Raw genomic sequence first — 12878 nt, 5'->3', positions numbered from 1 at the left:
TAGGTAAACTGTCTGGGACCTGGAAGAATCCATTAAAGGGTTTAGGTAAACTGTCTGGGACCTGGAAGAATCCATTGAAGGGTTTAGGTAAACTGGGACCTGGGAGAATCCATTTATGGGTTTAGGTAAACTGGGACCTGGTAGAATCCATTGAAGGGTTTAGGTAAACTGGGACCTGGAAGAATCCATTAAAGGGTTTAGGTAAACTGTCTGGGACCTGGTAGAATCCATTGAAGACCCAGCAGTAAGGTTATTGATATAGATTAGTATGGTAGAAGACCCAGCAGTAAGGTTATTGATATAGATTAGTATGGTAGAAGACCCAGCATTAAGGTTATTGATATAGATTAGTATGATAGAAGACCCAGCAGTAAGGTTATTGATATAGATTAGTATGGTAGAAGACTCAGCAGTAAGGTTATTGATATAGATTAGTATGGTAGAAGACCCAGCATTAAGGTTATTGATATAGATTAGTATGGTAGAAGACCCAGCAGTAAGGTTATTGATATAGATTAGTATGATAGAAGACCCAGCAGTAAGGTTATTGATATAGATTAGTATGGTAGAAGACCCAGCAGTCAGGTAATTGATATAGATTAGTATGGTAGAAGACCCAGCAGTAAGGTTATTGATATAGATTAGTATGGTAGTAGACCCAGCAGTCAGGTTATTGATATAGATTAGGAATAACAACGGTCCAGTTGTCTTGGCCCTGGTAGATGCCAAGCCATTTGTATAAACAAATTGTTCTCTATCATAAACATAACTATAACCAATTATGTGTTTAATCATGAAAAACATAATAATGCAATTTAGAAGGTAATATTTAATGACCAACCGTGTCAAAGGCTTTGGATAAATCTAAAAAGATGCCAAGAGCGTATTCATTGTTGTTAAGGGCTGTAAAGATTTGATCTACAAGTTGCAAAAGAGACATATCTGTGGAGTAGTTTTTGTGAAAACCATATTGGTGCTCATATAGAATACAGTGGTGATTAAAATGTTTTAACATCTCTTATACACCAGCTTTTAGAAACACATGGTAGGGCGATAGTTTATAAAGGATCTTGAATCCACAGATTTAACTTTGACAATTTTCAAATCTTTAGGAACAATACCAGTTTGCATTGATTTGGTGAAGATATACGTTAGAGGTTCAGTGATCGAGGAAGACATTGATTCCACCAAAGAGGCACCAATCTCATCACGACCTGCTGCTGAGATCTCTAAATTAGCAATGACCTCCATCACCTCCATTACATCAGGAGGACCAAACTGAAGCAGAGAAGGGAAATGTCCCCTTAATGTAATCCTGGGGATTTCTATCAGTTTTCTCTCATTTCTTTGACAGAGAGAAACCCACATTTACAAAAAGGTTTTACATTGCTATGAAATAACATCAGGATCACTATAGGTCTTACTTCCCACAAGACATTGAGATGGAATAGTTGTAGATGCCTTTTTCTTAGTCAACAGTTGATTGATGATTTTCAAAGTTGACTTTATATTAGTTAAGGATTCTTGGAATTTGTTTGTAAAATATATTTTTTGTGGATTGTTCTTATACTTTTGGTAATTTGCAGAGTTCAAGCGAGAGGGATTTGTGAGAAACTTTTTATCCAACTTGTTTTTTTAACCTTTCTGATCTCCCCATCCCGGATCCGGGTTCGTGAATACAGACTCAAGCTCATTACCATAACGCAACGTTAACTATTCATGAAAATCGCAAATGAAATGAAATAAATATGCCATCTCTCAAGCTTAGCCTTTTGTTAACAACACTGTCATCTCAGATTTTCAAAATATGCTTCTCAACCATTGCAAAACAAGCATTTGTGTAACAGTATTGATGGCTAACGTAGCATTTAGCATTAGCATTCAGCTGGCAACATTTACACAAAAAAACAGAAAAGCATTCAAAAAAATCATTTACCTTTGAAGAACTTCAGATGTTTTCAATGAGGAGACTCTCAGATAGCAAATGTTCAGTTTTTCCTGAAAGATTATTTGTTTAGGACAAATCGCTCCGTTTTCTGCGTCACGTTTAGCTATGAAAAAACCCCTGTATCCAGGATTGTGTAAATCTATCAGCAAGCTCATTAGCATAACACAACGTTAACTATTTATGAAAATCGCAAATGAAATGAAATAAATATGCCATCTCTCAAGCTTAGCCTTTTGTAAACAACACTGTCATCTCAGATTTTCAAAATATGCTTCTCAACCATAGGAAAACAATCATTTGTGTAAAAGTAGCTAGCTAGAGTTAGCATTTCGCGTTAGCATTTAGCGTTAGCATTAGCGTTAGCATCCAGCACGCAACATTAACAAAAACATAAAAGCCTTCAAATAAAATCATTTACCTTTGAAGAACTTCTGATGTTTTCAATGAGGATACTCTCAGTTAGATAGCAGATGCTCAGTTTTTCCAAAAAGATTCCTTGTGTATTAGAAATAGCTCCGTTTTATACATCACATTTGGCTACCAAAAAAAATCCATAAATTCAGTCCTCAAAACGCAAACTTTTTTCCAAATTAACTCCATAATATCGACTGAAAACATGGCAAACGTTTTTTAGAATCAAGCCTCAAGGTGTTTTTCACATATCTCTTCATTGATACATCGTTCTTGGACACATGCTTTCTCTCCTGAATCCCAGGAGAAAATGACCGCACCTGAAGATTACGCACAAATTTAGACAAAGGACACCGGGCGGACCTCTGGAAAATGTAGTCTCTTATGGCCAATCTTCCAATGATATGCCTACAAATACGTCACAATGCTGCTAAGACCTTGGGCGAACGACAGAAAGTGTAGGCTCATTCCTTGCGCAATCACAGCCATATAAGGAGAGAATGGAAAACAGAGCTTCAGAAATTCTGCTAATTCCTGGGTGATGCATCATCTTGGTTTCGCCTGTAGAATGAGTTCTGGGGCACTTACAGACAAAATCTTTGCAGATTCTGAAACTTCAGAGTGTTTTCTTTCCAAAACTGTCAAGAATATGCATAGTCGAGCATCTTTTCGTGACAAAATATCGCGCTTAAAACGGGAACGTTTTTTATCCAAAAATGAAATAGCGCCCCTAGAGCTCTAAGAGGTTAACTGGTCAGTGTAGTGGGATTATACGTCAGGGGACACATGTTAACTGGTCAGTGTAGTGGGATTATAGATGAGGGGACACAGGTTAACTCGTCAGTGTAGTGGGATTATACGTCAGGGGACACAGGTTAACTGGTCAGTGTAGTGGGATTATACGTCAGGGGACACAGGTTAACTGGTCAGTGTAGTGGGATTATACGTCAGGGGACACAGGTTAACTGGTCAGTGTAGTGGGATTATAGATGAGGGGACACAGGTTAACTGGTCAGTGTAGTGGGATTATACGTCAGGGGACACAGGTTAACTGGTCAGTGTAGTGGGATTATATGTCAAGGGACACAGGTTAACTGGTCAGTGTAGTGGGATTATACGTCAGGGGACACAGGTTAACTGGTCAGTGTAGTGGGATTATAGATGAGGGGATATAGGTTAACTGGTCAGTGTAGTGGGATTATACGTCAGGGGACACAGGTTAACTGGTCAGTGTAGTGGGATTATACGTCAGGGGACACAGGTTAACTGGTCAGTGTAGTGGGATTATAGATGAGGGGACACAGGTTAACTGGTCAGTGTAGTGGGATTATACGTCAGGGGACACAGGTTAACTAGTCAGTGTAGTGGGATTATACGTCAGGGGACACAGGTTAACTGGTCAGTGTAGTGGGATTATAGATGAGGGGATATAGGTTAACTGGTCAGTGTAGTGGGATTATACGTCAGGGGACACAGGTTAACTGGTCAGTGTAGTGGGATTATACGTCAGGGGACACAGGTTAACTGGTCAGTGTAGTGGGATTATACGTCAGGGGACACAGGTTAACTGGTCAGTGTAGTGGGATTATAGATGAGGGGACACAGGTTAACTGGTCAGTGTAGTGGGATTATACGTCAGGGGACACAGGTTAACTAGTCAGTCTAGTGGGATTATACGTCAGGGGACACAGGTTAACTGGTCAGTGTAGTGGGATTATAGATGAGGGGATATAGGTTAACTGGTCAGTGTAGTGGGATTATATGTCAGGGGACACAGGTTAACTGGTCAGTGTAGTGGGATTATACGTCAGGGGACACAGATAGATGATGGATAAAGTATTTAAAACATTAGATATCAGTGAGATGTTCTCACTTTCAAAGACATTTATGCTGTAATCACCCAATATAAAACACATTTTATCTTCAATATTAATCAAACCCAAGGTTAATGCAAGGATATCAATGAAAATACCCAGAGTCGGGTGGCCGATAGATGCATCCAACTACCACTTTTTGACCACCAACAAATGAACACGAGGGAATTTCTATGAAGAGATTCAACATCAATGTTATCAAGCGTAAGTCCACGATCCTCTCTCACAAAGAATTGAAAACATTTCTGAACAAATATAGACCCTCCTCCTCCCACTCTTGATGTTCTCCAGTGGTGAACAGCATTATAAGGAGACGTCATAAAGATTGTCTCTTCAGGCAACCAGGTTTCTGAAAAGGGCAACAATGGAACATTCATGACTGAGAGAAAATTGAAGGTGGTTGTGATTTTTAGGAAGACTGTGAACATCCAAATGAAAGGTAGAAAATAATCTTGTCTTGGAATTAGATACACTGCTGTACGTGTTGTTAATCTGCGTAACATTATAGTAATCACAAGTGATAGATTTTTTAATCTGGATCAACACAATCATTATATTTATTGTTCGCTTCATTAATATCTAATGGGTTAAAGACCATGTTATCAGGGTTGATATCTTGCCCAATTTAAAGAGATACACAGTCTGAGTGGAACAGAAACAAGTGTATGCCTCACATGTCCAATACAACTATACATTGGTGTTCGTTTCATCAATAGGGGTGCACTTCCTATAGAAGGCACATTGACACAGTCCACCTAACACCACTGAAGACTTCAGAGGGTTAAGACAGTTGGCAATGTGTGGTAATGGTCATGAGGTGAAACACAGAAACTTCTTCAATTAGTCGTGGCAGCAGTTCCTTTTTTTTATGGAGATTTTAGTTCCCTTCAGGCACTTGGCTCTCCTGAGAATTTCATCAATATCTTTGAACCAGTTTCATCACTATAGATCTTTATTTTATTTATTTAACCTTTATTTAACGAAGCAAGTCAGTTAAGATCAAATTCTTATTTACAATGACGACCTAACCAAAAGGCAAAAGGCCTCCGCGGGGACGGGGTTAAAAATGAAAGGCCAAAACACACATCACGACAAGAGAGACCTAAATCTGGGCATCGGGAAGAAAAACCAATTTCTATGCGCCCTCTACATCTCGATGAGTTTAGCGTCTAGTTTGCTCTGCCAGGAGTTTCTTGGCCTTGAGTTCTGTGTCATACCAAGTTTCAGTCTTTATGTCCTCAATTCCATCGATTCAAATGTTATTGCTCCTTTTTTGGTTTTCAATGTAGTCTCCTTTGGAAGAGTACTTGTCAAGTGTTGTTTGGAAAATTGTGAAATCCTCAGACATGGTTTTGAATGCAGTCAACTCTAACCCTACATATCAATAACTCTAACTCCCTAACCTACATACAGTGCATTTGGAAAGTATTCAGACCCCTTGACATTTTCCACATTTTGTTACGTTACAGCCTTATTCTAAAATGGATTACATAAATACAAATCCTCAGCAATATACAAACAATACCCCATAATGACGAAGCGAAAACATTTTTATTTTTATAAAAAATAAAAACAGAAGTACCTTATGTAAATAAGTATTCAGACTCTTTGCTGAGACTCGAAATTGAGCTCAGGTGCATCCTGTTTCCATTGATCATCCTTGAGATGTTTCTACAACTTGGTTGGAGTCCACCTGTGGTAAAGTCAATTGATTGGACATGATTTGGAAAGGCACACCTGTCTATATAAGGTCCCACAGTTGACAGTGGATGTCTGAGCAAAAACCAAGCCATGAGGTCGAAGGAAGTGTCCATAGAGCTCCGAGACAGGATTGTGTCGAGGCACAGATCTGGGGAAGGGGACCAAAACATTTCTGCAGCATTGAAGGTCCCCGAGAACACAGTGGCCTCCATCATTCTTAAATGGAAGAAGTTTGGAACCACCAAGACTCTTCCTAGAGCTGGCCTCCCGGCCAAACTGAGCAATCAGGGGAGAAGGGCCTTGGTCAGGGAGGTGACCAAGAACCCAATGGTCACAGAGCTCTAAAGTTCCTCTGTGGAGATGGGAGAACCTTCCAGAAGGACAACAATCTTCTGCAGCACTCCACCAATCAGGCCTTTATGGTAGTGGCCAAACAGAAGCCACTCATCAGTTAAAGGCACATGACACCCCGCTTGGAGTTTGCCAAAAGGCACCTAAAGGACTCAAGGAAACAAGATGTTCTAGTTTGATGAAACCAAGATTGAACTATTTTACCTGAATGCCAAGCGTCACGTCTGGAGGAAACAAGGCACCATCCCTACGGTGAAGCATGGGGGTGGCAGCATCATGCTGTGGGGATGTTTTTCAGCTGCAGGGACTGGGAGCCTAGTCAGGATCGAGGGAAAGATGAACGGAGCAAAGTACAGAGATCCTTGATGAAAACCTGCTCCAGAGCGCTCAGGACCTCAGACTGGGGTGTAGGTTCACCTTCCAACAGGACAACGACCCTAAGCACAAGAGCCCGGACTTGAACCCGATCGAACATCTCTGGAGAGACCTGAAAATAGCTGTGCAGCGACGCTCCCCATCCAACCTGACAGAGCTTGAGAGGATCTGCAGAGAAGAATGGGAGAAACTCCCCAAATACAGGTGTGCCAAGCTTGTAGCGTCATACCCAAGATGCTTCAACAAAGTACTGAGTAAAGGGTCTGAATACTGATGTAAATGTGATATTTCCATTTAAATTGTTTATATTTTTTGTAAAAATGTCCAAAAACATGGTTTTGCTTTCTCATTATGGGGTATTGTGTGTAGATTGATGAGGGGGGGGGGTCTATTTAATCCATTTTAGAACAAGGCTGTAACGCAACAAAATGGGGGAAAAGTCAAGGGGTCTGAATACTTTCTGAATGGACTGTATGTATGTTAGTGTACATGTATGTTTGTTTACACTTGTTTATATGTATGCTTTACATGCAGTTTCACATTTCAGCGCTGTTGGCCCCTAGAACATATCAGCCCTGTTGGCCCCTAGAACATATCAGCCCTGTTGGCCCCTAGAACATATCAGCCCTGTTGGCCCCTAGAACATATCAGCCCTGTTGGTCCCTAGAACATATCAGCCCTGTTGGTCCCTAGAACATATCAGCCCTGTTGGTCCCTAGAACATATCAGCCCTGTTGGCCCCTAGAACATATCAGCCCTGTTGGTCCCTAGAACATATCAGCCCTGTTGGCCCCTAGAACATATCAGCCCTGTTGGCCCCTAGAACATATCAGCCCTGTTGGCCCCTAGAACATATCAGCCCTGTTGGCCCCTAGAACATATCAGCCCTGTTGGTCCCTAGAACATATCAGCCCTGTTGGTCCCTAGAACATATCAGCCCTGTTGGTCCCTAGAACATATCAGCCCTGTTGGCCCCTAGAACATATCAGCCCTGTTGGTCCCTAGAACATATCAGCCCTGTTGGCCCCTAGAACATATCAGCCCTGTTGGCCCCTAGAACATATCAGCCCTGTTGGCCCCTAGAACATATCAGCCCTGTTGGTCCCTAGAACATATCAGCCCTGTTGGTCCCTAGAACATATCAGCCCTGTTGGCCCCTAGAACATATCAGCCCTGTTGGCCCCTAGAACATATCAACCCTGTTGGACATATCAGCCCTGTTGGTCCCTAGAACATATCAGCCCTGTTGGACATATCAGCCCTGTTGGACATATCAGCCCTGTTGGTCCCTAGAACATATCAGCCCTGTTGGACATATCAGCACTGTTGGCCCCTAGAACACATCAGATTGGTCTGGGGAATGAACGGGGGGGGGGGGGGGGGGGGGGATCTTGGTCTGAATCTCCATGGAAACATCATCTCCTCTTCTGGTTACCGTAGAAACACCATGGTGAGCAGACCTTAGAGACAAATAAATAAGAGTTACACACACGCGCGCACACACACACACACACACACACACACACGCGCACAGATGTCTTACCCAGTGTGTAGGCGCACACCAATTTCTGTGTGACAGTCACATGGGCATAGCTAGGAACCAAGTTGTTGGGCTCAGAGTGGAGGGGGAGCATTAAGAAAGCAACACACACCACACCCATCACCACCGACACTGCAAACTGGGACAGTCTCCGAACTAGAGGGGAGAGAGAGATGATACATGTTGACTGAGATGTGCCTGTTTCTTTAAGGGGAGAGAGATGATACATGTTGACTGAGATGTAACTGTTTCTATAAGGGGAGAGAGCTGATACATGTTGACTGAGATGTAACTGTTTCTATAAGGGGAGAGAGATGATACATGTTGACTGAGATGTAACTGTTTTTATAAGGGGAGAGAGTTGATACATGTTGACTGAGATGTGACTGTTTCTTTAAGGGGAGAGAGATGATACATGTTGACTGAGATGTAACTGTTTCCTTAAGGGGAGAGAGTTGATACATGTTGACTGAGATGTGACTGTTTCTTTAAGGGGAGAGAGATGATACATGTTGACTGAGATGTGACTGTTTCTTTAAGGGGAGAGAGATGATACATGTTGACTGAGATGTGACCATTTCCTCAGGAAGGAGAAATCTCGTCAGGGTGCCTGTAGATCTAACGGAGGAGTATGTAGGTAGAGGTTGAGAGACAGGGGGAGGGAGGGAGGGAGGGAGGGGTGAGTCAGTGGGTCTATGCTGGGGGGTGTCCTCTCTCCCCCTGTATGGAGGGCTAACTAAGTGACTCACCTTTCTGGGGCAATGTGAAGTAAGGTAGAGAGGCGAGAGAGGGAGGGAGGAGTCTCGGGGGGCTAGTGGGTTGATTCTGGGCAGTGGCCTCTCCTCCCCTGAGCTCAGCCCACACCTCCCGATTCGCCCCCTTCCCTCCCCCCGACACCTCCAGGCGGAACCGATCTCTCCTTCCCCAGTGGCGGGGGGACACATCTTGGTGACGCACCACTCTGTGGGGAGAAAGAGGAAGTCAGGTCAGAGGACAGGAAGTCTCAGGTTGTGTCCAAAATGGCACCTTATTTCCTTTTAGAGCCCTACATTCCCTGGTCAACAGTACTGCCCTATAAAGGCCCTGGTCAACAGTACTGCCATATAAAGGCCCTGGTTAACAGTACTGCCCTATAAAGGCCCTGGTTAACAGTACTGCCCTATAAAGGCCCTGGTTAACAGTACTGCCCTATAAAGGCCCTGGTCAACAGTACTGCCCTATAAAGGCCCTGGTCAACAGTACTGCCCTATAAAGGCCCTGGTCAACAGTACTGCCCTATAAAGGCCCTGGTTAACAGTACTGCCCTATAAAGGCCCTGGTCAACAGTACTGCCCTATAAAGGCCCTGGTCAACAGTACTGCCCTATAAAGGCCCTGGTCAACAGTACTGCCCTATAAAGGCCCTGGTTAACAGTACTGCCCTATAAAGGCCCTGGTCAACAGTACTGCACTACAAAGGCCCTGGTCAACATTACTGCCCTATAAAGGCCCTGGTCAACAGTACTGCCCTATAAAGGCCCTGGTCAACAGTACTGCCCTATAAAGGCCCTGGTCAACAGTACTGCCCTATAAAGGCCCTGGTCAACAGTACTGCCCTATAAAGGCCCTGGTCAACAGTACTGCCCTATAAAGGCCCTGGTCAACAGTACTGCACTATAAAGGCCCTGGTCAACAGTACTGCCCTATAAAGGCCCTGGTCAACAGTACTGCCCTATAAAGGCCCTGGTCAACAGTACTGCCCTATAAAGGCCCTGGTCAACAGTACTGCCCTATAAAGGCCCTGGTCAACAGTACTGCCCTATAAAGGCCCTGATCAACAGTACTGCCCTATAAAGGCCCTGGTCAACAGTACTGCCCTATAAAGGCCCTGGTCAACAGTACTGCCCTATAAAGGCCCTGGTCAACAGTACTGCCCTATAAAGGCCCTGGTCAACAGTACTGCCCTATAAAGGCCCTGGTCAACAGTACTGCCCTATAAAGGCCCTGGTTAACAGTACTGCACTACAAAGGCCAGGGAACAGGGCGTCATTTCAACTCTCTGCTATTCCAAATAAAGCCAATAACAACTTATAAAGGCTTTATAGAGCCGTCATAAGCACTACATACAGTGTGTTGTATTTGGATTATGCTTAATGATACTCACAGGTCAACACAGGACTTGGCTCTGACACTGCCCTCTGCCTCCGCCACTGAATACAGAGATGGGGCTGTACACAACACTATAGAGAGAGATGTCAGAGGTTAGAGGTCAGGGGTTAAAGGTTGATGCAGGACTTGGCTCTCAGGCTGCTCTCTGCCTCTACCATAGAATACAGAGACGTTCACAACAGGTCAGGGGTTGGAGGTCAGAGGTAGGTATGGTTCTTACTCTTGAATCTGATGGTGAAGATGTAAGGGTTGTAGAGAGTCAGGACTCTCCTGTGGGAACTCCTCTGATCAGAGTAGAACACCAGTTCAGATGGAAACAGGAAGATAGGAAGAGGGCTGGGAGGAGACGGGGGAGGAGATGGGAAGGCAGGGTCATCTCTCTCAGCCTTCCGCTTTACCACCCCAACCTCAGCCCCGCCCCTGGACCCGCTCTCCTGCCCTTTCATTGGCTGCTGCTGCATGACGACGGGTCCTTAGTCATGATCTGATTGGCTCATAAACGGAGTGGCTGTGACGTTACAACAGCGACATCTGTCGGCCAGGGGGAGACGGTGCAGGAAGAGAGATCGCTTTCGGTTATTGAAAATTACAGTAATTTCATCTGGTATTCATTTTAGATAAGGTTACTCGTCTGAGAGGTTTAAAAACAGGGCTTTATTTCAGATAACGTTATTCCTCATCTCTTTGTGATTCCTGCAGATGGATGTGGACTTCGTTTCCGCATATATTCCCTCGTCATGCTGTTATTCCTCCATCTCACAGTTAGCTAATGTTACTTGGTTGCCATCTGTGTGTCTAGTTAATTAAAACAATATATCCACACCGACTGGCTTCACCAAGTTATCCCGAACGCTACAACCAAACTTCTGTCTGTAGCTATAAGGTAACGTTACGTTAATAACAGGCTGCAGATAGCGAGCTTAACGAAGATCTCTGCGCACAAAACATGCCATATATAGGCTAACAAAAAAAACACCCTGACCTGTTATAGTAATTATCACTACTGTATAGACGGTTAAAACATACACAAGTACAGTAAAGTAGAGATCGTTCACCAATGTACCTCTCTCCTATCTTTCTGTGCAGGTTCTACTTCAGAACCCGCCCTTTGAAATGCACCAATGAAGGAAGCGTACTAAGTCAATGCTGCCGTTTCATTGGTAATTTCTCGTGTCCATCTGAGTGTTTTTCCGCGTTTACGTTTTGTGCAGTGACAGCGCCAACGCCCGCCTTTCCTGTCCACTGATTGGTTTGCCTGGAGAGGCGTGATGCGCTGAACGGACTGCCACAGAGTTCAAGTATGGGTAACTGCATTACAGTAACTAAGATACAGTTTTAAAGCGGCATACAGGTCTGCTCTGACTTACTTTACAACTGTTATTGTTCTATTTACATATGAATACCTATTTCCAAATGACAAACGTCTTAGGATTGTATATCTATATCTTTCCTTTTTTTGAGCTCTTGGTTTTTTATGATCATCTTTCATATAGAATAGTAGATATCCCTTTATATTTTTTATTATTATTTTGTATTTATTTATTTTTCTTTCTCAGAATAGTCCCTGATTACACTAAAGAGGGTTTTTATTCTCTCTTACTATTGAGAACACTTGGTTTGGTCTTGAACATCATTTTCTGTTGAATTAAATAAAAAAAAACAGATAACAACTAGCTCAGAGTTTATGATATGAGCTATTTTCACTTCAGGTTGACTTAAATGGTGCAGATCTCGGTTCCTTATCGATTACGTTCACTTCTCCTGCGTTTTGACTCATCCTACAGTTTATACGTTTATATAATATTTGTTGTTTAGTCTTTGTCTATAGTGTCTCTTAATGCTAGAGGGTGTTGTCTTTGTCTATAGTGTCTCTTAATGCTAGAGGGTGTTGTGTTGTCTGTCTATAGTGTCTCTTAAAGCTAGAGGGTGTTGTGTTGTCTTTGTCTATAGTGTCTCTTAATGCTAGAGGGTGTTGTGTTGTCTGTCTATAGTGTCTCTTAATGCTAGAGGGTGTTGTCTTTGTCTATAGTGTCTCTTAATGCTAGAGGGTGTTGTCTTTGTCTATAGTTTCTCTTAATGCTAGAGGGTGTTGTCTTTGTCTATAGTGTCTCTTAATGCTAGAGGGTGTTGTGTTGTCTTTGTCTATAGTGTCTCTTAAAGCTAGAGGGTGTTGTGTTGTCTTTGTCTATAGTGTCTCTTAATGCTAGAGGGTGTTGTCTTTGTCTATAGTGTCTCTTAATGCTAGAGGGTGTTGTGTTGTCTTTGTCTATAGTGTCTCTTAATGCTAGAGGGTGTTGTGTTGTCTTTGTCTATAGTGTCTCTTAATGCTAGAGGGTGTTGTGTTGTCTTTGTCTATAGTGTCTCTTAAAGCTAGAGGGTGTTGTGTTGTCTTTGTCTATAGTGTCTCTTAATGCTAGAGGGTGTTGTCTTTGTCTATAGTGTCTCTTAATGCTAGAGGGTGTTGTGTTGTCTTTGTCTATAGTTTCTCTTAATGCTAGAGGGTGTTGTGTTGTCTTTGTCTATAGTGTCTC

The 12878-nt window shown here is 42.9% G+C and overlaps 1 protein-coding gene across 2 annotated transcripts; it reads right to left on the bottom strand.

The window, feature by feature from the left end:
- Positions 1 to 7442: 7442 nt before the first annotated feature.
- Positions 7443 to 11530, bottom strand: LOC110500810 (motile sperm domain-containing protein 1). 2 transcript variants are annotated; one of them, XM_090214966.1, is made up of 6 exons: positions 11411 to 11530; positions 10568 to 10878; positions 10343 to 10418; positions 8950 to 9161; positions 8204 to 8356; positions 7443 to 8120 (listed from the first exon to the last, which is right to left on the bottom strand). In XM_090214966.1, exons 2-6 carry the CDS (start codon positions 10806 to 10808, stop codon positions 8092 to 8094), a joined length of 711 nt encoding a protein of 236 aa, XP_090071092.1. In that variant the 5' UTR covers positions 10809 to 10878; positions 11411 to 11530; the 3' UTR covers positions 7443 to 8091. The 2 variants fall into 2 exon arrangements, with proteins under 2 accessions (XP_090071092.1, XP_090071093.1); XM_090214967.1 differs by having other exon boundaries at positions 11374 to 11457.
- Positions 11531 to 12878: the final 1348 nt, after the last annotated feature.

This window comes from Oncorhynchus mykiss, chromosome 21, assembly GCF_057628025.1.
Source record: "Oncorhynchus mykiss isolate SJ-2025 chromosome 21, ASM5762802v1, whole genome shotgun sequence".
Taxonomy (NCBI): domain Eukaryota; kingdom Metazoa; phylum Chordata; class Actinopteri; order Salmoniformes; family Salmonidae; genus Oncorhynchus; species Oncorhynchus mykiss.
Note: the sequence above shows the minus strand (reverse complement) of the source record. Positions and strands in the feature narration are given on the sequence as shown.

Bases quoted from the DNA above. Each gene is read 5' to 3' on its own strand.
- LOC110500810 (XM_090214966.1), bottom strand. From the start codon at position 10,808: ATGCAGCAGCAGCCAATGAAAGGGCAGGAGAGCGGGTCCAGGGGCGGG. The intron at 9,162-10,342 runs GTGAGTATCATT...TTCTCCCCACAG, and splicing joins GCCAAGTCCTGTGTTGACCT to AGTGGTGCGTCACCAAGATG. The intron at 8,357-8,949 runs GTGAGTCACTTA...TCTCCCCTCTAG, and splicing joins CTTCACATTGCCCCAGAAAG to TTCGGAGACTGTCCCAGTTT.